The 23,295-nt window shown below is 43.9% G+C and overlaps 1 protein-coding gene and 1 long non-coding RNA gene across 3 annotated transcripts; one reads left to right on the forward strand and one right to left on the reverse strand.

Annotated features, from left to right (window-relative positions):
- Positions 1-10,080: 10,080 nt before the first annotated feature.
- On the reverse strand, positions 10,081-11,345 carry LOC131273086 (uncharacterized). The gene is made up of 2 exons (XR_009180231.1): positions 11,255-11,345; positions 10,081-10,298 (listed from the first exon to the last, which is right to left on the reverse strand). It is a non-coding gene; the product is annotated as an uncharacterized lncRNA (long non-coding RNA).
- Positions 11,346-11,489: 144 nt separating this feature from the next.
- SERTAD4 (SERTA domain containing 4) lies at positions 11,490-22,306 on the forward strand. Of its 2 annotated transcripts, none has more exons than XM_004476233.4 (4): positions 11,490-11,568; positions 16,431-16,622; positions 17,797-17,909; positions 19,799-22,306. In XM_004476233.4, exons 2-4 carry the CDS (start codon positions 16,448-16,450, stop codon positions 20,561-20,563), a joined length of 1,053 nt encoding a protein of 350 aa, XP_004476290.1. In that variant the 5' UTR covers positions 11,490-11,568; positions 16,431-16,447; the 3' UTR covers positions 20,564-22,306. The 2 variants fall into 2 exon arrangements, with proteins under 2 accessions (XP_004476290.1, XP_012374152.1); XM_012518698.4 differs by lacking the exon at positions 11,490-11,568 and adding an exon at positions 15,751-15,893.
- The last annotated feature ends 989 nt before the right edge of the window (positions 22,307-23,295 follow it).

Raw genomic sequence — 23,295 nt, forward strand, 5'->3', positions numbered from 1 at the left:
CGGTTCCTCAGTAAATTGTCGTTATTGTTATTATACAGGGAATAACAAAGGGACTCCACTTTAGAGTCCCTGTCAATTTAATGGGTTTTGTTTTAGATGAGTTGTTCTCTGCCAAAACGGAGTTTAGTAATGCACATTATGTATTCTTGCCCTTAGGTTTCTTCCCCCTTCCCACCTTTTTTCCACTCCGTTCTTTCTCCCTTCATTTTTCTCAGATATGATTCCTTGCTTCTGTTCTTTCAGACTGCCGGTACCTTTGCACCATTCCCCGCTGCCACCCCCCTCTCGTTCCACTACCACTTCCGAAGCAGCAGAGCTTCTTCGTGGCTGATAAGAACTACTTCTTCCCTAGGTAGAAAGAGAGAGGCGGGGAGCTGGCGAGAGAGTGGGGAGAATGTTCTGCACAGCGCTTGGATCTCTGTGTTTGTTTGTTTTGTTTTAAGTGGTTGCTTTGCTGATCCTATTACTGTAAGGGGTGATGATATTTGGGAATAAAAGTCTATGAATAAGTAATGATAATAGAAGTAAGAACCAGAACTGTGGGATGTAAAGCTTGTGTTAAAAATAGTCTGTCATTTTCAACTCTGCCTACTGAGCCTTTTCCTAGACTAAAAGACACAGATAATGCTTCAGTGAGAGGAGCAGACACATGATGGGAGCAGTTTTACAACCAAAGGGAACTTCTCCAGAGGGAACAAACTTCACTCTCGTGGTCAAGCTCTACCTCCACCACCTGGATGTTTTTTCTCTGATGCAGTCAAGGATTTCTTCTTTCAGAGTCAAGGAACTGGCGCAATAAATGTAAAATATATCACCTAAAGGATGAAAACTACAAAAATGAGAACACTTGAGGGCCTGCTTTGAAAACTTTGTTTCTTAAGACAGTTATTCTTCGAAGGAATATACACCGTTCCGTTCGCTGCTAGAACAGGCAGGCATCCAATTAAAGCACAGAAATGAGCAAGGTAAAACTATAAGGAAATCTGAGGAGCAGAGATTGCCCCACGTGATGAGAATTCAAAAGATAGCATTTGTGACATCAGGCAATTCATTATGTAGAAGGCTGGTCAAATAGAAGTCCTGCAACCTCAGCACAAATGGCTGCCAAACCCTGGTTCCAATGAACTCTAAGAGAAAACAGACAACTATGCAAGCACTCCCAGCTTCCAGTTCTAGGACGATCAGATCCTCGGACTGTTAAGTCGAGACATTACAACCAATGTGAGCAATTGCTCTGGTGCCAATTGTGGCCTCAGATTTATTGCTTTAATGGCTAAGGTCAGAGGCTAAGGCATTCTCCAGATTCTGCTATTGAGTACAGACAACACCGCCCCTCCTGCCTCCCCCCCGTGAAGCCCCAGGAGTCTGCTAGGGCAGAACTGCACAAATGGGAAACACCCATCAAATGCAGCAGGAATATTAACTTCACTAGGAAGCCTTTATATGCCATTACTTTAGAAAGGATTCCTTGTTAGTCCTACCATTAAACAATTAAATTGTCAGATGAATTCTGGGCATGTGTGTGCAGAGCGTGCGCGTGTGTGCAGGATGTGTAATTTCCCACTCAGGTGATGTCTGCTGCAAGTCTCTCTCTCTCTTTTTCCCCCACCCCAATTGTATGCTTTCCCCTTTACATTGTCAAAAATAAATACATCTCCTGATGGCATAAGCAGTTTTTGTTATGAACTTTGATATGCCTATACATTTTATACGACTCAGAAAATAAGAATACAAAATGAAATGCTCAAAAATTAATTTTTCTCGCAGGTACCTCCCTGCCAGAACATGATTCCTACCTCCCTTTTCCTGACACTAGGTATTGTTATAATCAGTTCACCGTACTCGTGTTGTGCGCATTTACAGTATATCAGAGGGCTCTAAATCAAGTCAAGGCTAATGCCTACAGAAGGAAAGAAGGATTGGCAAATGCTAGGTTTCCCTTATATTTTTATCCTAATTAGAGATTTATGCCTTGACAATACTGATTCACATATCCTAGATCTCTATTATAAAACAGTTGACCAATGAAAATCAAACATGCTAGGCCCGGGATTTGAACCGCAGACTTCCCATGTGGTAGACAGACGCCCTAACCACTGGGCCAAGTCCATTTCCCTTCAATATTTTTTAAAATGCCCCCAAAATACAATTGCTGTAAATTAAATTAATATGAAAAGATTTCTGAAAATTTATATATGGCTAAGGTAAAGGGTGAGCCCATAAACTGATGCTGAGATCTATAAATCCTCCAGCTCCTGAAAGAACTCATTCTCTCTGAGCCAATGCAACTATTAGTCACTTAACAAAAGCTTCATGATTGAGGTGATATAGTCGGTATCACCAATATATCCTGCTGTCCTGATATGAAGCATCATAAAAAGTTTGGCCTACCTGCTTTATAATAATGTACAGATGAGACAAAAAAGGGGAGGGGTTTTAAAATCACACTGGGATGGGAGTAGATGTAGCTCAAGTGGTTGAGTCCCTGCTTCCCATGTAAAAAGTCCCAGGTTCAATTCCTGGTACCTCCTAAAAAAAAAATCAAATTAGGAGCAACTATAATTTTTCCATAGACAACTCCTCTTTGGAATCTTATCCCCCTTGAGCTTCTGGTTTTTTTTTTTTTTTTACAGGTTGACAAAACTTTGTATTTTGAAACTGACTCTTGGTACATAGATGGTGAAATTTAGGTTTAGGTTTAAGATTAGCAGGGGTACACTCCACTGTCTTGCTCCGCATACCCTCACACTACCCTGCATATCCCTCTCCTGGCCTCACGAAATCAGTCTTCAGGTTCTAGATGAAACACTACACCTCTTCATTCAATAATTTATACTTCTGAACCAGAGCTCTGGCACAGCGTGGGCGTGGATTTAGTTTCTTGCTCAAACAAACAAATAAACAAACAAACCTGTTAGGCCTTTCCTCCCAAAGGAAGGGGAATAAGGAGAAAAAAAATTTATTTGGAAGAAGAAAAGGAAGGTAGAAAAGAAAAGGAAACATTCCCAGAAAGTACTAATATCACCATTTATCTTGTTTGTCATCTCAGTTCATAAAATTAAAAGTTTTAAAAGTTCCCCAAATGTGCACTCGCACACATACAGTTTCGCCATCTTTTGCTCAAATAACTCCTTCTACCTTCTGTGCTTCTGACACTGGCCTTCTTTCCAAATATCAAGATTTTAAACTGTAGAGACTTTGACTCATTCAATGACCTCATCCCTGGGACACTCTGTGCTCTTGCCCGAATGTACAACTAATGAATGTTACCCCTCGACCTTCATGGAGGGTCCCCTCTCTTCTCCTATGAGGTTATTCAGATCCCACCCAACCTTCATGCCTAGGTTAGGACCCATCCTTTTTATTTGTTTAGGTTTTCCATGGATCTAAGCTCTAAAAGTCCCAGCTCTTTTTAATTTTAATTTTATTTTATTGAGGTAGCATATAAAAAATACAAAATGTCCCATTTTAACCATTTTTAAGTGGCATTGATTGCATTTCAGTTGTTCGATCATCACTACTACCCATTTACCAAGAGTTTTTCATCACCCCAAACTGAAACTCTGTACCCATTAAGCAACTCCTCTTCTCAGCCCCTGGAAACCTCTAATCTACTTTCTCTTTCCTATGAATGTGCTCATTCTAGATATTTCATGTAAATGGTGTTTTCGTTTCCTGAAGTTTGCCAAGGCAATATACCAGAAATGGGTTGGTCTTTCATACAGGGATTGGTAAATTTATAACTTACAGTTCTGAGGCTGTGAAAGTGTCCAAATAAAGGCATTGTCAGGAGATGCTCTCTCCCTAGGCTGCAGCTGTGGGCAAGCAGGTGCACTGAGGCAGCCAATCCTCTCTCCTCTGGGCCCCGTTGCTATCACCTTCTGGCTTCAGTGCTTCCAGTTTATAAAGGACTCCAGTGATAGGATTAAGGCCTTACTGGAGTAATCTAATCATATGGCCCCTAACTGAATCTAATCTAATCAAAAGGTCACAACAGAGTCACATCCACAGGAATGGACCAAATTAAGAACATAATTTCCCGTGATCCACAAGACTCAAATTGCCACCAGAGGAATCATACAATATCTGTCCTTCTGTGTCTGGCTTATTTCAAACAACACAATGTCGTCAAAATTCATCCATGTATCAGAATTTCATTCCTTTTTATGCTGAATAATATTCCATATTATGTATCCTATGTATATATAGTTGTTTATCCATTCATCTGTTGATGGACATTTCTACCTTTTGGCTATTGTGAAAAATGCTATGAACATTGTTGTCCAAAAACTGTTTTGAGTCCCTGCATTGAGTTCTTTTGGGTATATACCTAAAAAGTGGGACTGCCTGGTCATACAGTAAGACCTATTGGGGAACTGCCAAACTGTTTTTCACGGTGGCTGCACCATTTTACATTCCCACCAGCAGTGCATTAGGGTTCCAATTTCTATACATTCCTTACCGACATGTGTTATTGCGCTCTTTTTTAAAGAGATAGTAGCCATCCAAGTGATTATGAAGTGGTATTTATGACCCTTCTTTCCACTGAACCCTTTTGGAGGTTTGGATGTTCTGTTCAACACTTTGGATGCAGGTTGGAGTTGATGTATACCTGGTCACCATACTTTTTTAGCTAATACAGAATTAATAGTAGAAAAAATATTTCAGAAGAATTTTTAATGGAAAAAATAGCAAGTGTGCTAGAAGAACATCCATATACAATATTGAGCATGTTTTCTGCAAATCATACCTACCTGTTCACTAATGTAGGTCCCCAAAATAGTACTCTGAGTAAGAAACCATTTATGCCGTGTGATTTAAGGGACTCCAAAACCACATCCATCCAGAAATGATACTTGCTGGCTTGTATTACACCTGACATTGTGTCATTAATTATTCATTCTTTTGATTAAAGTTTAGGTAGCATTTAAGAGACTCTTATTAAAATACAAATATGCCTGAGAGGGATGACAGTCCAAGATAATTATTAATGATTTACATCCTTTCTGCGATGATTTCAGGATTATCTGATGAAAAAGCATATCACTTTTCACCTATGATAGTAGATAAGTAAATCTGGTCACATGAAGAAACAGGGCATATAACCACCTCTGTGCTGTGATTGCAGGACAGTTAGGAGAGATTATCCGCTCCCCAAACCCCACCTGCCATCCCAGATTTGTTCTTTTAAACTTAAGTCAAGCATACACTATTAAATACAAATATCTCTGGGAAAGGTCACATATTAAGCCCAAACTGTTGTTTTTACCTCTGAAGACGTGCTTTTATTAGATTTTTCAAGATCCGGACCTGTCTTCACTATCTGTGTAATGTCATCAATAATTTCACGAAGTTCTAAGACTTCAACACCCATATTTATTGAAATTTTCCTAAATTTTTATAATTTGCTCTCAAATTTTACTCTTGCTAGACTAGAATGTGCATCTGTTTACTGGGTATCTCCATTTGTCTGTTCCTTGAACGCCTAATACTGAACATACACAGAACCGCACACTGTATTTCCTTCCAGCCTGCTCCTTCCCATTTGTTGTGTGTTTTCTTAGCGACACAGTAACTCGAGTAGCAACCTCAGAGTCACCTTTCACTCTTCCCTTCCCCACAACAAATCAGTTAGAATCACATTCAAATCAAATTCAGTTGGGATCTTAAGGTTCCAACCCTGTACTATCTCACACCCCTCTCCTTTGTGTTCAACTGCCAGCACGCTAAAGCAGACCTGCATTTCTCCTCTCCTAGACTGCTGAAAGAGCATCCCACCTCACTCCTACTCCTGCTCTCCACTTCATGATAGTCTTCCTAAAGCTTGGCTTTGATCATGTCATTCTCCAGTTCAAAAACCTTAAATATTCTCAACTGCTTTTCAAATTAAAAACAAAAACTCATGGTCCCATCTGCCTTCTACTTTAGGGGTACTTTACCATACCCCTCTAACAAAACTGGAATACTCACTGTCTTCTAAAGATGCCCTGTGCTTTCCAACCTATGTGCCTTTCCTCAGGTTGTTTCCTCCACTTGTACTACTTTCATCCATTCCCCATTTAAACCCATTGAGAGCCTACTAACCTTCAAGGTCAACTTCAGACTCTACTTTCTTAAATAAGTCTCTCTGGCTCTCCCCAGCTGGATGAGATCTGTCCCTCCATTGAACTCCTATGGCATCTACTATCCCCTCATTTATTACAAATTACCATTCTTTCGATGCTTGTGTTATGCTACTCACTATATAGGTGACTCCTTAAGTCTAGGAACAGTGTCTTATTCAGCTCTACTTCACCTGCAGTGCCTAGTTCAATGCTTACCTAGAAGACAGACACAATTGTGGAAGTGTTTCTGAGTGAGTTTTGAAGGAGGATGGGAAAGACATTGGAGGAGCTTCTGACTCCTGAAGTGGTAGCTTTGCCAAGAAATGACTTTTCAGGGTCCTGCAAAGAAAGTTGGAATATGTTGTCCTTTTGTCTAAGCTGTAGCTTAGGACAAGCATCTTGGCAATGAATGGAAATCTGCCTTGGGGAAAGGAGGGTTAGTCTAGAGCACCAGCATTCACTCGGATAAAATATCACATCAGGGACTCTCAGGCAGGCGGAGCCCATGAAATCACTTGGTGCCTGGGATCATGGGGATGTCTTCGGGTCCTGGAATGCTGCGGGGCACAGAAGAGCACACAGCCAATGAAATGCCTGCTTCACCTTCTCACTTCAGCTAGATTGGAGTAGCTCTAATTTCGCCATTGTTTGGGTTTCTGTACATAAGTAAAAGTAACTCTCTGTCAGTTGTTCAATCAATCAAGAAATAGTTATTGAATTATAGTTTCGGTGTACCAGATAGTGATAGATGCTGAGAAAATAGAGGTAAATAAGAAGGCAAAAAAACTCCTGCCTTTGTGGGCCTTTCTAATAGGAGGATTATAAATAAAATAAATGCATACATTATAGAATTTATTACAATGTGAAAAATACTCTGGATTGAAAAAAACAGAATAGAGAGGTAAAGTGTTAGAATTTCAAACAGAGTGATCTTGCTTTGTTAAGAAGGTGATCTTTGAGCAAAGACTTGGAAGAGATGGGGCACTGGTCTGTGGAGCTATCTGGAAAAAGAGAATTCTAGGCAGAGGGAATAGCCAATGCAAATGCCTGAGGCAAGCACAGGCCTGGCACGTTAGGGAACAGCCGGGGGAAGAGTGGCTGGAGGGGCTGGAGACAGAGTGAAAGTAGAGAAGTAAAGAGAGACTTTTAGCCTTTGTAGGGCATTGTCCTTTGAGGGTAATGAGGAGCCTTAGGAATATTCATAGCCAAAATTGGTATCATTCACTGTTGAGCTGAGATTGAACTGTAGAGGGGGCCACAGGCAGAAGCAGGGCACCAGTTAGATGGCTATTGGAATAACCCAAGCAAGAGATGATGATGGTGGTATGGGCCTAGGTGGTGGCAGTAGAAATGGTAGGAACTGTTCAGCTTCTGGATAATCTGAAAGGTAGAGCCTTGAGGATGTTCTGATGAATCAGTTGTAAGGTAGGAAGAAAAGAAGAATCCAGGGCAAGTCTGTTTGTATGTCAGAACAACTAGAAAAAAAAGTGCGGTTTATTAGCTGGGATGGAGATGGCATGGAGAATGTTAAAGGTGGCCCAGGTTGCAGGGACGGAAGGGACAGACAGGAATTCAGTTTGGCATCTGTAAATCTCATTGGTGTGGAGATTATGAGAGAGGTCTGGACCAGAGATAGAAAAAAAAATTGTTTTTGAGATAGAAATTTAAATGTCATGAGAAAACAAAGTATTTGAAGCAATGAGAACTGGATGAGATCAGCAAGGGATTGGCTATAAAGAAGAGACAAAGTTGAAGGACTGAGTTTGAAGCACTCCAACATTAAGAGGCCATAGAGATGACTAGTAAAGGAGACTTAGAAGGAACAACCGGGAAACGGACTTTGGCCCAGTGGTTAGGGCGTCCGTCTACCACATGGGAGGTCCGCGGTTCAAGCCCCGGGCCTCCTTGACCCGTGTGGAGCTGGCCCATGCGCAGTGCTGATGCGCGCAAGGAGTGCCCTGCTACACAGGGGTGTCCCCCGCGTAGGAGAGCCCCACGCGCAAGGAGTGCACCCATAAGGAAAAGCCGCCCAGCGCGAAGGAGGGAGCAGCCTGCTGAGGAATGGCGCCACCCACACTTCCCGTGCCGCTGACGACAACAGAAGCGGACAAAGAAACAAGACGCAGCAAAAAGACACAGAAAACAGATAACCGGGGGAGGGGAGGGGAATTAAATAAATAAAAATAAATCTTTAAAAAAAAAAAAAAAAGAAGGAACAACCATTAAGAAGACAAACCAGGTGAGTATATTGTCCTAGAAGCAAGAGTATTTCAAGAAGGAAGAAGTAATCTACTGGGTCAAATACAGCTTACAGGTCAAGTAAGATGAGAACTGATTAATGACCTTTTTTGGATTTAACAATGTGGAGGTCACTGGTGACACTGACAACAGCAGTTTCAGTGGAGTGATGGGATGGAAGCCTACCTGGAGAGAGTTTGAGAACAGAAGAGGATTGGAGAAATCCAGTATAGATGATCTTTTTTACTGTTAAGAGTTTACACATTTTTTTTAAAGCCAGTAATTCCTATTTTTCATTAATCCAAATGAGTAGTATGTCCCCAGTCTGAATAAGTAAAATTTTACTCATGAAATCCCCCCCTTTCAAATGATTTTGTGAAATGGGTTTCAGCAGTTTTACGTCTGGCACTCTCTTTGTTAACTGAAGAAAAACAATCCCTGCCTTCAGTGAATTTGCAGCTCAAGTTATTTTAAGTTTTATAATCAAACTCCTATCTCGGAACTTCACACACACAGAAACACACACACAAATATCCCAAGATGATGACATCATAGTTCTTGGGTTGAATATTTAACTCATTAAAAATTACAATCTCTCATTTCAAATATTCCATCGATTGATGGGCATTTCATTTCTTGTGCTATAACCACCACTTAACTTTTTTAATGATGCTTCTCATTCAGTGGACATTCAACTACCTTTCCTACTTGCAGACACAGGTTCATGTTGTCAATAGTTGGGCACTGAATTTCAGAAAACATTAAGCTTGAGATTAAAAGTAGGGCAGGGAAAGCTGTCAGGAAAACAAGCTACCCTAATGTATCTGAACAGGACAGGGTCAAGCTCATACTCAGATCCACAAGGGTGCTGTGAGGTACAATGATTTGATACTTGTATTGTAACGTCATTATGCTTTAACATTAAATCCAAGAGTCCTCTCACCCAAGGGCAATGGCAATTTCCCAGAAGGCTTGTTTCTCAGAGCCAAAGTGCCAAAGATGCCAATGCAACCCATGCTAATATCTAGTCTCATGTTATTTCTCAATTTTCTGCTTAATTTGTTCCTTTTGGTTTTATGTATTTTGACACAGTCAAGTCTATGTGGGGATTTCCCCATAGTCCTTTAAATGCTGTAAAACTTTAATACGGGGAGATAAAAACAATAATAAGCCATGCCTCCAAGCCCTCACATTTAGTTCTTTATTTGAGTGAGAGGCTAACCAGTTTTAGATACTATTTAGATTTTCAAGTACTTGCACTGCTTTAAATGCCCTTGTACCCTTTCTTAGACTCCTCCCCCAGCAAATGTAAATTATATTCTACCCTGAACCTAAGCATAGAACACCCATTGATTGCACAAAATGGCATCAGTGCAATTCTTAAGCTATCATCATAATTGCCTACATCGTGCATAAGCCAGCAAAATTTAACATGGCTCAGACAAAAGCCAGGATGGATGCCCAATTCCCAATTTTAGACACAACACTGGAATGTCTTTTGGAAATTATGAAATAATGCTCCTGAAAGTCTTTTGGTTTAGTCTGTTTTCAGCATAATTGCCTTCCCTCAGCTTCCTAATTCCCTTAAAACCTCTGAGAGTCTTTAATGTATGAAGTTCAACAAAAATACCTTCAAAACAGATTAGTTCTAATTATGTTTCATATTTGTTTGCTGCTTTATTGAATAAACTACACTTGCTTAAAAAAAAATTCACTTAACTGCATGTCAGTCACCCAAATTTTAAGTGTACAAATGAAATGGAAAACATTTATTACACAAATTTAATTACAATTCTAAGAAATAAACATGCAAATTAGATAGAGTTCAATTTGCAGATGCTAATCCTCATCCTTGATCTTGTTCCTTTCCTCTCTGATTTTCAGTCTGTGCATCTCCTTGATTCCTAGGGTGCCAGGGGGCAGCAAGAGGCTTGGTTTTTCACAGTCGGAGGATCACTGTTTTAAAGAAGTGTTATATTTAGCACATCTGGCATAGTAACAGTAAACAAACATTATAGTCTTTGTAACACTTTTGTGCAGGTGCCTGCCCCTGAAATTTTATTAGGTCTATGTCTTCCAAGCCTCTAAGTGTTCATTACGCCTGAAATGACCCATCTCGACTATGGAGGGGTCCCTAGGTAGAAGCTATGAATTAATGTCCAGAAAGCAAACCAAGTGAGCCCAATATAGCGAAAAAGAACTATTTGCAAAACAATGTGATTCTGAGGCTTAAATTACATTTCTCTTGACAAAGGACAACCTCTTCTATTACTTTTTAAAATTTCCTGGTGATTTTCCCTGGAGCCTCAGCCCCTCAAGCCCCCAAGAGTTGCCAATTCAAGTTGCTGTAGGACCAAGGTTGCTTTTTTGTACATATGTAGCTCGGGAGAGGAACGGGCGGGGGCGGGCGCCGAGGGGAGAGTAATTGCTTGGTCCTGCAAAGACATCTGTTTCTCATCTCCGCTGGCTGTGGCAAAGGAGAAGAAAGTCTATTGCAAAGGGTGGGAAAGGCACAGATTTTTTTTTTCTTCTGATATCTTTCTCTCTCACACACACACATCCTTCACAACAACAATAAAACTAGACCAAATTTTTTTTTTAAAAAAAAGAAGACATCACAGAAGGTTGCAGAGTGAACACATTACTCGGCTGGAGCCGAGCCCCCAGGGCTAGGGCGGGAGCCCGGGAGTGCGTGGGGTCTGGGCTGCGGGCTGGAGCTGGGCCCGCGTGTCCCCGGGCACCGGGAGGGGAGAGGAGGAGAGGGAGGAGGAGGGCGGGAAGGAGCGCAGGAGGCAGGGGGCGGGCTGGGGTGGGGGCGAGGCGAAGGCGCCCCGTGTGCTGCCGGAGGAGCGGCGGCGGCGGGAGCAGAGGGAGGGAGCGAGCGGGCGCGCTTGTCATGTTCCCTCTCTCACCCTGGGGGCATCCTGCAGAACCTCTCCTCGGAAATCCACGGGGAAATGGCAAACAGGATTGACGGGTTTCACACGCTCCTCGCTAGACAGAGCCGCTCATTACCATAACCGTCTGCAGCGACGGCGGCGCAGCGCCCCAGACGCGGCGGCGGGACCTGCCGGCACCCTCGCCCACCGCGCGCCGGAGGCCACCGCCGATCGGGCCGCCGGGCCGCGACCCGCGCGAGTGAGCCGGCGGCCGGGCTGGCGCCGACCCCGGAGCGGACCCGCAGCAGCTCCAGCGCTGCGGCCGCCGCCTCCCCGCTGACCCCGCGGTAAGAGGCGGGCTGGGAGCCGCCCGCCTGGGCAGGGGGGGCCGGGGAGGGTGGGAGACGAGGGCCGGCCCCCGCGAGGCCTCCCGCGCGCCGGCCGGGCCTTTGCGCCGCACCGGGGTCCCCGAGTGGTCGCGCAGCGGGCAGGGCCGGGGGCGGGCGCCGCGCAGGAGGTGGCGCGGGCTCTCCCTTGGGGCTGGCGGGCGCCGCGGGCGGGAAGCGCCGCCGCCTCCGGGGCTGCTCTGGCTGCTGCCGGTGCGGACGGAGTCGACTCAGGGGGCGGAGTGGCGGGACCCCGGGAGCCTTGGCCGCCTCTCACGCCCTCTTCCTAGGAGCGGGGTCGGTACTAGGGAAGCCGCCTGGTCTGAGCGCCGCGGCTCTTGGCAGGTGGGGAGGGAGAGCTAGTCGATGTCAGGAGCGCGCGTTTGCAAGAAAAAGGAATAGCTGCAGGAGCTGACACCTTCTGTCCTCCGCCACCTCCGCCCCCGCACCCTCCTCTCCGGCAGCCGAGCCCGCGCTGCGGGCGGCGGCGGCTCCTCTGTCCTCAGCTCACCTCCCCGGCGGGCTGGGGCTGCAGCCCGCCTGGTCCACGCCTCCGCCTCTCTCCTCCCTTCCTCCCCTCCCGCCTCCTCGGCCCTAGCAACTTTCCGGAGTGCCCGCGGGTGCCGCAGAGGCGCGGAGAGGCCGCCCGGGGCGTGGGGGTGGCGCGCCCCGCGCGGCCGGCGGGCGGGAGAGGCGGGCCGGGTCCTGCGCCCCTGTCCTCCGGGCGCGAAGGGCGCTCCCGCGGCGGCGGGCTCGGAGTGGGCTCCGCCGGCCGGGGAGGGAGGGCCGGGCAGGCATCTGCTGCGGGCTGGAGCGCGGGGCCTGGGCCAGCCTCGCCAGAGCCCTGCCAACCGCCGTGAGTCATTTCCTTGGAATCCTACCTTTGGTGTTTATTTCCCTTAGAAGGAAACTTGGTTTAGAAAGAAAGAAAGAATAATAATAGCTCTTATTCTTCCGTAGCAGAGGCACACAGCTCCGGCACCGCAGAAAGACAACTTGCCCTTTGTTCCCAGCCACTTGGGGTGTCGTTTACTTTCTCCGGAGGCCGGCGGCTGGGCGGGAGCTGATGGCGACCCGGGAAAGGGGCTCGCGGGCAGTGGCTGCGACCCCCGGGGGTGGCCGTGCGGAAGCTGGGACGCGGTGGCTGCCGCCCGCCTGCAACGGGTCGGTCCTGCGAGCCTCCGCCGCCCCGCCCCCGGGTCTGGGTTGGAGAAAGCCGGCGTCGGGCTGGGAAGTCCAGGTACCCACTTGCCCCCTTCAGGCCCTGCAGCCGCACGCCCGGCCCCAGCACCCGACTTCTAAAGCCCTTGGGCTCTCAGGACTGCTGCTGAGAAATGTGCTGCTCAGGGCAGACAGGTGCACTGCAGGACCGGCAGGAAAACGACATCTGTCTGTTCAGAAGGGTGGAAGGATTTGGTTCCGCCCTTCCAGACCTTTCCATCATCGCCGCTGCCACTGCCACCCCCACCACCAGGAGCTGGATGAAGCCGTTGAGATTTTGTCAGGGACGACAGCGAGGTCAGGGACTTGAGGCCACCTGGGAAGGGCATTGAAGACTGGCAGTGTCAGAGGGGAATTGGAAAAATGAGTCCTTTACGTCCCTGCTTTTAAGTGTTGGAGTCAGACTTCTGTTAGAGTGCTCCTAGTCAAGTGTTCCCTAGTTTTCAACTCTAGATGGGGAGGGGAGGGACAGGATGACAGAAGCCCCCTTGTTATGTCGGAGGTGCTACTGAGTGCTGCCTCCCCTGTTCTGTGTGCCAGCCTCTCCTTAGCATCATAATGACTCCAAGGGAAGAACAAGCCCAACTCATCTGGAAAAACCAAATTGTGTAGAAATGCCTGGTAACTTTACTGGGAACATCAGTTGGAAAAGCTGGACATTTTAGCCCCTGGCCTTCTGGAGATGCTTGGGGTGCCATTCACCATATCCACTTGACTGACAAAACAGACATGCAGCAGCCTGAGGATAAAGGTTAGGGATTTTTTACTTTTTAAAACTCGTGTATAGGCAGATCACATCTCAACACACAAGCCCTTCTGAAGCCACTCACCTCCGGTGTTTCAAAACAAAACAAATCTTGCCGTATGTGTAAATCTTTGTGCCTATGTTTTAATATTAACAGCAAATGAATTTGTGGACTTGAACTTCTGAATCCAGTAGCAGAATTATAACATAAATCTCATAGAGGGGGTAATGACAGTTTGGATCTGTACATGTCCTACAAATAAAGAATCCTATGAAACACTGGTGTCTAGTGCTGCACACTCTAGTTTTCCATGAACCTAAACTTGCCTTCTTAATGTGTTAACATCCCAATGGACATTCTAAATAGGAGGACTCCCCATTCCCATTCATTCTCCTCCCCATTCCCAAATCATCCCAACCCATTCATGTTTCATTCAGACTTGCAAAAATCACTTACAGAGCTCAGCTTCCCCAGCTGAGAATTTTGCTGGTAAAAGGTTCCATTTCAAGAAAGAAAACTAAACTAGGAATATTGTAAAGAGAAAACAACAGCCAAGATAAAAATGATTATGCCAAGGATCAAATGCAGATGCATAATGATAGAATTTAATGTGCTGAAAACAATAGTAATTAATAGAAATGCTGAATTACTTAGAACAGAGCAGCTTCAACAATGTCCTTAAAATATAAACAAACTCTAATATAAAAAGCACAGGATCCATATAATATCCTATTATACAAAGCTAATTGCTGTTGGAGGACTGCAAATGCTTTCCTTAAGAGGCAAGGGCTTGTCAACCTGTTTGTGATTATATGTAATAAAAGTTCTACATAGGCAAAACTTGAATCTTGTTCCCAAATCCAGCATAAAAGTGAGTATAAATTGCAAGCTGGAAAATATTGTTGCAGTCAATGAGAGAACTACTAAATTTGGTAAAGAGCCAAGATTCATTTGCTCCTGGCAATAGCATTTCCTGATATGATTGTCCTTTAGAATAGGTTAAGAAATGGACCATTTCATGAGAATCTTCCAGGGAATAAATTATCATGAGGTTTGTTACCTTGCTTGGACGTTAAGTTTGTGGGATGATAGAAGGGCTTGTTAACTCAATATAGACTGAATTTCTTGGTTGCTGACTCAAAAGAGCAAACTAAGTGGCATGATCCATCATTTTTTAATAGAGAGTTAATTGAACCCCCCTTTCCTAATAAGTCCTGCTGCTTTTCTTTGGAGGAACCCTGGGGGTATCTTAAAAAGAGAGAGTGGTAGAGGGTTTAGCAGCCTAAATCAGCTGGGTTCTACTTCCAGCTACTAACATGAACAGCTCTGTCTATCAGAAGGCCTTGCTTAATTCTCCAGTGGGGTGGGGACAGAATTTGGGGCCTGAGAAGACTGGTAATAGGTGGATTTCTTGTTGCCAAGAGCTGCTCGGTTAGCCAGATGGACACTGTCACCTTAATGAAGCGATTTCCCCTTACTCTGGAGTTTTCCCTCCCTTTACCTGGAAGTGGACCCTTGTTAGAAAATGTAGGCAATAATAGTCTCCCGTGAGACAATGGAAGATTCACCATTTCCCAAATGCTTTACAAGCTGTATAAATTGGAGAAGAAAGCAAGAATTAGACCCTTGGCGAATATTTGAAAGACGATCAATCTTAAGAAAGCAAGCCTGACATCAATCTTTCTGACAGTTCTTGAAACCACAAAGTGAGATAGTGGAACTTTTGGTCTCCTAAAGGAGTTGGCAGTTAACAAGGCATTGAGGCTGCCCTGCTGTCACTTCTGGGTCTTTTTACGTTGAACATCAGACTCTCTCCTCCCTTGAACTCACTCTTGACCCTCCCCTGAGCCCCACTTCAGGCCAAGGCAAGAAACCGAGCCCCAGGGACGTGGCCGCCACCCTCCGGATCATGGAGGGGCTCCCAGTCTCCCTGCAGGCCTGTGTTCGGGCTGTGAACTGGAGAGAAGGGCAGTGATGTGTTGCCTGCTGGAAGTTCCTGCCTGGTGTCTGGGCTTTGCAGTGTAAAGAGTTGCCGGCTGCCTCTGGCCCTGAAGCCCTGGCTCCTGTGTAATATTCTGCCTGCTCCGTTGATGTTGTGCTTGGCTCCTGTGGGACTGCAACTCACGGCTTGAAACTGGAGCCAATTTTCTGTCTTCATCTCGCAGTGTTTTGACTGGAGGCAGATCCAGTTCAGTCTGATCAGGGCTGGTGGAAACAACTACCAAGTGTCTCTCTGTCTGCTTCGCTTGGGGAGGAGAAAGTCGAGGGAGCCCCAGAATGTCTTAGAGGAACTGGCCCTGCGGAAACGAGAGGAGGAAGGTGCAGGGGGGGTGGAACTGACTGCAAACCGGGGAGCATCGGTTGCGATGATGGTGGATGGAGATTTCTGCCTCCCCGCAGGCCCCCCCCCCCCGCTTTTTCTTTTTGATTGATTAGCGGATTTCATCAAAGGAGACTCTCGGGGGATCGACTAGAAAATTGATTTTGCCTTATTAATAGAAAGGAAGCACAAGGGTTTTGGCCCTGCCTCTTAGCGCGACGTTTTCTGCGGGAAGGTCAGGAGGAAAATATGTTTAGGAGGCAAAGCAGCTGTCTCCGAGAGGGCTGAGGGGAATCTGAGAACAATAAGAATCGAGGTTTTAAAGATCCGCCCATGAAATGCAGATTGCTGAACACAGAGGCTGAGCTAATAGCAGCACGAGGGTTTGCTGAGGTTTTCTTTGAGAAAATAATAAAATGTTTCAGGGTAAAGGGGAGGACGGAGAAGTAAAAGTTTGCTCAGAGCGAAGGAATGAGGATGCCAAGGCCATCAGCCCCTGCCTGGCTCTTGATCAGGGCTGTTTTCCTTTCTTTCAGATCTGAGGCTGCCAGAGATGACTCTGGTTCTGTCCATGAATAGATTCTGCGAGCCCATTGTCTCAGAAGGAGCCGCTGAAATTGCCGGGTACCAGACGCTATGGGAGGCTGACAGCTACGGAGGCCCCAGCCCCCCGGGGCCAGCGCAGGCCCCCCGCCAGGGAGACCGCGGGGCCGGTCCCCCGCTGGCAGGTACTGCTCTTGACCTTCCCCCCTGCCCTCTGCGGCCAGACTGGTGGGTGGTTGGTGGTGCCTGGGGGCGCCCTTCTGCGTGAGAGAGCTGGGCTCCGGGGACTTCCTGGGCTGCCACGCAGGGCGCCTCTCCCAGCCAAGCCCAGGGCCCCGGGCTGATGCTTCACTTGCACCCAAGACTGTTTCCAGGTGCTCCTCCTTGGCGTGTAAGTCATGTGCTTGTATTGGTATTGTATTGTAAGAGAGTCAAACCACGTTCTCAAACTACAAATTTGGGGATGGGTTTTCTACCATGTGGAGTTGTGTGGAGCTTTGCGGGGCTTAAGAAGGAAAACTCTGTCCCAAGTGACATGAAGGAATCTGCACTCTGTCCTTTTTTCATTAAGCTCACAATTGACTTTGGTATTGTAGGGAGAAAAATGAAGCCAATAAAATAGAAAGATGGTGTTCCTGACTCTTTAGTCGTATATTCTAAGATAAGTTCCTTTGCGTTTTTGTATATTACCAGCTATTGGAAAAGAAAACACTAAAAGGGAAAACAAGTACCCAATGTTAAGTCTGGCTGAAAAGGAGTAAAAACTGATCTTTTAAAAATGGACTTTTTAAAATTCATGGTTAACATGTTACATTTTTGAGTGTGAAAAGGACTTCAGTTGCCCAACATTCTAATTTTAAATTTAAAAAATAGCAATTTCCTCTATAGAAAGGAGGACTATTATAACTCCAATGTGCAGATTGCCACTAATTCACTTGCTTAGAGTCAATATTTTAAAGTAGGTTAGTCATTAGTTGCTAAAGTTAAAGATGTATACATTTGAATAATTGTGTTATATTATTATGGGTTTAATTAAGTAATTTGAATAAGTGCTGTATTATTTCAAGTTGTTACACGCCTATTCTTTATGAATTTTGCTATTAGCCTATATATGGTATAAGATTCTAAGGCTGAAATATATAATTTTTCTGTGTAATTGATTAGAAACCCTCTCTTACCTTGGGTCACAGGATTCTGTATGATAGCAACTATTAAGACAAATGTTTATTTTTAATTGCCACATGTACAGACAGATATGCAGCCCAGTTACCCTCTAGAAGGAAAGGAAACGAAAGTATTTTGTTTGGAGAACCTCTGGCAAACCGCATGTCATTTGTCATATCTGATTTATTACCACAGGATCACATTACAGGGGAATTTCAAATCCTATAACATCCAAGATCACATACTTTAAGAGGAAGTATGTGGAAGAAGAGGATTTTCACCCACCACTCAGCAGCTGTAGCCATAAAGTATGTTTTTTTAATAGTCATTCTTTTTATTAAGAGTTTAAGATACTTAGTAACAGTTGCTTGATCCATTTCCAGAAATTAAATTGTTCCACCCAAGTAATGAAAATGAGCCAGTTCTCAGCAGAGTCCTATTAATCGTTGTCATGTTTTTAGGTCCTGTGTTATTTCTCACAAGTAGTTTTAAGAAGAGCCAGCTAGAGCTCCTTTACCCAGAAATAACAAAATGAAATAGTCTAGGAATCATCTTTTTTCTAATGATTCCATTTGTCTCAGGCCTTATTAAAGGTATGGGTACTCTGCACTTTTCACACGCACAGAAAGGTCCTTGTTCTTTCCTGATGTACTATCTCCTTTCTGAGCTGTTGCTGCCCATAGTCACTGTCACTTGTGTGTGTGCCCACATGGGGGTACCATCCAGGGCTTTTCCTGACTCCTTAGGGGTAGTCTCACAATCTCTTGAATGTATGCATGAAGGTAGAAACATGGCCTTCCTTGTGCATTCATTAAATATTCTGACTTTGTTAAAGTGTATCAATTCATTCCCAAGACCAAACCAAAGCTAAGTTTTTTGCATGTTTAGGAAGAAAATAAAAGGATTGGGAAAGTGCATAGAATTATGAAACTGACCATCTAAGTTTTTGAAATATCAGTTCTTTTTCCTTATGGCTATCTACCTTCAAAAACTTATCTGCTGATTTAATCATGGAGGGTGTAACCCAAACCATAGTTATCTGATATGCGGAGAGGATTTTAAATCCATCTTCCTCTCTGCCTCCTCTTCGTCCCTGGGTCCTATAGATGTTATTTTTACTCTGCACAAAAAAAGACATCTGGATGCATTGGTGGGTGGCAGGCTTTCCCTGCATTTGTAGTTCCTCCTTTTGGTCAGTCTGGGCTGGTTTTGTTCACAGCTGCTCAGGTTTTGCTGCCAGTTTGCTTTTATTATGACCTGGCAGAGCTGGCCCCCAGGGACACAAGCAGTTTATTTCCTTTGTAGTTTCTGTGTTGTGGTTGTAGCAGTTTTCCAGTTGCTTCTGGATTTACAGCAACCATCACATGGAATATCACATAGCTCAGGAGTGGGCCCTCTCATTTCCTCCCTGCTCCTCTCCTTCTCCCCAGCCCCACAAGTAACCCTACTCTGACCCTTCAACTGATGTAGATCCTGAGCCTCACGAGTTATTGTTGCCTCCCTCTCAAGCAAGGGTCATTGCAAGTATGAACACAGAGGATGAAAAGAGGGACAGGGCTGAAAGCCAGATCTTCTCTTCTGTGATGACTAGACCAGGATTTGAAATATACTCATGATGACCTGAATTGTGGCATCTTTTTAAAAACCTTTTTTGAAGTGCTATATGTGTGCATATGTGTGCACACCTGTATACATACACGCACATAAAAGCCTGAGTATCATGAGGGTACATTCAGCTTGATGAATTTTCACAAAGGAGACATCCAGGCTGAGAAACGAAACCTCACCAACAACCCAGACTTCCCATGTTGTGCATAGCCCTCCACACACACACACTGGTGACCGTCTCCCCACCCTCCGAAGTCACCGCTCTCCTGACCTCAAACAGCATAGATCAGTTTTGTGTATTTCGGCACCCCCTCTCCTGGCCAACCTCGCGTCCTCGCGTCCTCTCGTGGCCGAGGCCTGCCTTCTGCCTGGATTCCCTTGTGCTTGGCCACACCACTGAGTCAGGAAGGGGTAGGAGCTCAAGCAGGTGAGGAAGGGCAGCCACCAGCAGCACCAGGGACAGCGCCCCGCAGCGTACGCAATCCCGAAACCATAAGAAAGACATAGGCCATGATCATATTTTTGGATAGATTGTTTCCTAAGCGCTCTCTTTCGTTACTTTATTAATATATATTTTTTAAATTTTTAGACCATCTCCATTTTCGAGGAACGCGCTCACATCCTTTATATGTCCTTAGAAAAGCTAAAGTTTATCGATGATCCTGAAGTGTACCTCCGAAGATCTGTCCTTATAAACAATTTGATGAAAAGGATCCATGGAGAGATTATCATGCAGAATAACTGGTGCTTTCCTGCCTGCTCTTTCAATGGCACCTCTGCCCAAGAATGGTTCATGGCTCAAGACTGCCCATACCGAAAACGACCACGGATGGCCAAAGAGGAGTGTGAAAAGTTTCATGCCTGCTGCTTTTATCAAGAATGTGGTGGTCACTGCCTAAATTTACCCCTTTCTGTCAATGCTCATGTCGGAAGTGCCTCCACCGCGTCCTCCTCCCCCTCTTCCTCCTCCTCCTCTTCCTCTCCCCCTCTGCCTTTACCGAGTTGTTCCCACCAGGTGGATTTTGATGTAGGCAGTGCACCAATTTACAAAAGTGATGGCCAGATACCTGCCAATGAGATATTTGTTACTAATGTCAGGTCGCTTGGTGTTCAGGAAAAGGCCAAATTAAGTGATGAGAAAGCAAATGATGACACCGACAGGGATGGTGGCCCCCTAAGCCATGAACCTGTGGGAAATGACCTTGCTTTTGAGTGCAGAAGCCAATTTTATGATTATTTTGAGACTGGACGTAATGACAAAAGCAAAGTAAGCGAGTCTTGGAAAAAGTCCTTAAGGAAAAAGGAGCCTTTACCAAGTAACAAACTGTGCTGCAGCAAAGGAAGTAAAATATGAGCCATCTTTTCACTGAAACTTTGAAGCATGCACAGCATGATCAATTAGCTCTCATAAATTTTATTTTGAATGGATTTTATAGTTTTGTACAACTGATAAAATTATGCCATGAACATGACGTGTCATTTTAATGCCTGGAGAGCAGATTGCATAAAACATCTGTATAATAGGCATCAGCAAGCTACTTATAAATGTGGTGATTTTACCAAGAAAACAGTTGACTTAATGCTTAAAAGTGTATCTTAATTTTCTTCCAGAAAAGATGAGTATATTAGACTGGGGGACAGTGTGCCCTTGTGATATTCCCATTGCCCCCAAGGAGCCTGTCACTAGTTAAGAAATTTCCATGTTTGCCAATTAATTAGTTATTTGGTAAGCAAATCAATATAACCAGCAAAAGGATGTCTACTTCTTCTATATGATACAGTATTTTTTTTTTTCTGAATAAAAGACTAAAGACAGGGAGCTTGATGAAATGGCTTCATGTTGCTGTTAAGTATTTGTATTTAACAGTCGATGTGACAGGTGAAAATAGATGTGACACAATGAAACACCTGACTAGGGGTGGCAATCAACAAAACGTATAAAGGGCAATCCCTGCAAGTTCCTGGCTTGCCTGTGATGGGTGATGAGGCTTTTAGAGAGGTGATATACAGGGCGATTTTTGGTGCCTTACTTTATCTTAATTTTTGCCAATGTGAAAATTAAGGATAAATCAGAGTTACAGCAGGGATTTAACAAACAGGAAAAAAAAAACACAGGGTGGATCAATATTGTTTGAAAACTGTTAACTTTGAACTATTGCGTTCAACTTTTGATTCAACATCTCTATTCTTTATTTTTGATGCCCAATTACTTTTTGGATTTGGCATTTTTAGAAAGGGATGGAGGAAACAGTAGATCTGTTAGAATCCAGCACTAGCTGCTTGAGCTTTTTCTATGGCAACTGTCTGTTGCTGGGATTTGGGTATTTTCGGTTTTGGGTGGTTTGGTTTGATTTGGTTGTCCAATGAAGTTCACGAACCAGTGGCATGCATTATATTTTAATCTGTTTTGCATCATTTCACTTGTTTAGATTATAAAAGCATGTGGTTTTTTATATATATAACTTTTGCTGTTGATTAAAAAGCACAATGTTAATAAATGATGTGGTGATCAATAAGGTTCTATCTTAAAGAATGTAAAGATGTTAGTTTTTGGAAAGTTATTTTGGAGAAATGGGACTTAATCTGTAACTGTTTCTGTGTATTTGGTCAACATTTTTCTCAATAATTTCTTTAATTTGTACATTTGCAAGAATGTTCAGAGTACCCCTCTGACCATCCTTCCTTGGCACTCCAGCTAATTCCTCCTGCTAAAGAGTATTTCAATTTCCAAGGTTACTAATTGACGTGAGCCTCCTTAAACAATGGGTCACAGGAACCAAATGCCAAATGGAGGAAATAAGTAAGTCATCCCAATTTCTCCAAGATAAAAAGCTTTTTTTATTATTGCTATTAATATTAAATATAGGTCTCATTCATACAGTGTATGAGTAGGATCATCATTTGGACAATTGTCCACAAGGACCAATTTTTAAAATATATTCTTGTGTTATAGCTAGTCTAGTAATGTTTGTTCTTTATTTTCAATATTTGATAACATTTGATGTTGAAAACTTAGATGATAGATGCTTGTATATGACTGTGTTGTAATAAAGTGAGGTTTTCTTGATATATATTTATTAAAATGATCAAAATTCAGTAAGTTTTTTTAAATTTAGTGGTTATTGGCTCATATTCTCGTTTCCATTATTTTTCCTCCTTTAAAAAGCTGAAAATGCCAGGAAACTGAACTGGACAGTGACCACAAAGACGTTTTCAAAATAAAGCAGTAGTTTAAGAGGCCGATTTAACAGGTGTTTTAGAATGTTCCTAGTTTGGAAGTTTAGATTCCCACCGAAAAATGATTGCATAACATGAAACCACAGATACCGAATCTTAGGTGATTCCTTTATGAAATGTCAAATGGCTAAGAAGATGGCCCAGGTATAAATGGTTAAAACAGCTACAGATTTTTGCTAGTGGTATTTTATGCAATTCTGCATTATTGTTACTCTTAGAAGCTAATATTTTATTTGATGAAGGGGAAAAGCTAGTTGAAAGCTAATTAATTTGTCAAATGTTGTGTTCTATTATGAGCTTATCAAGTCATGGAGATTTAAATATGAAAGAAAGGACTTCTTTTGCTTTTTAAAAGCCCCCAACATTACCAGATAATGTTTTTTCTTGATGGCCAAAGCTCTAAAATGATGGCATCAATGATTTCCCACAGCGCCCACCTGAACCACAGGCTTACGTGTCTGCTCTGTAGAACCCATTGATGTTGATGCTTTGCCTGCTCAGTGGTGCCTTTGGCTCAAGCAGCCTAAAAATCTGAAATTTCTAGTCAGCGAATTTTTGTTCCTAGGGCATTTCCAACATACTAAAAGAAATTCTTTTTCACCAAAAAACAATCCCTGCACACCCATCGAAATAACCCAGTTTTCCTGTTGTTGCTCTGTCATTGGTATTAGAGTGTTCGGGCATGATCATGTGTGCCTCCTGTGTGCCCAGCATTGGAATTTCAACTCCTTATATAGTAGATTAGATTTTTCCAGAATGGCCAAGTCACCCCTCTACAGTAAGCTGAATCGATGACCTGGGTTATATCCTCAGGGACTTGGAAAAACTAAAGCACGTTCCACTTTACTA

This window comes from Dasypus novemcinctus, chromosome 13 (assembly GCF_030445035.2).
Source record: "Dasypus novemcinctus isolate mDasNov1 chromosome 13, mDasNov1.1.hap2, whole genome shotgun sequence".
Taxonomy (NCBI): Eukaryota; Metazoa; Chordata; class Mammalia; order Cingulata; family Dasypodidae; genus Dasypus; species Dasypus novemcinctus.

Bases quoted from the DNA above. Each gene is read 5' to 3' on its own strand.
- SERTAD4 (XM_004476233.4), top strand. From the start codon at position 16,448: ATGACTCTGGTTCTGTCCATGAATAGATTCTGCGAGCCCATTGTCTCA. The intron at 16,623-17,796 runs GTACTGCTCTTG...TTATTACCACAG, and splicing joins GGCCGGTCCCCCGCTGGCAG to GATCACATTACAGGGGAATT. The intron at 17,910-19,798 runs GTATGTTTTTTT...TTAAATTTTTAG, and splicing joins TCAGCAGCTGTAGCCATAAA to ACCATCTCCATTTTCGAGGA.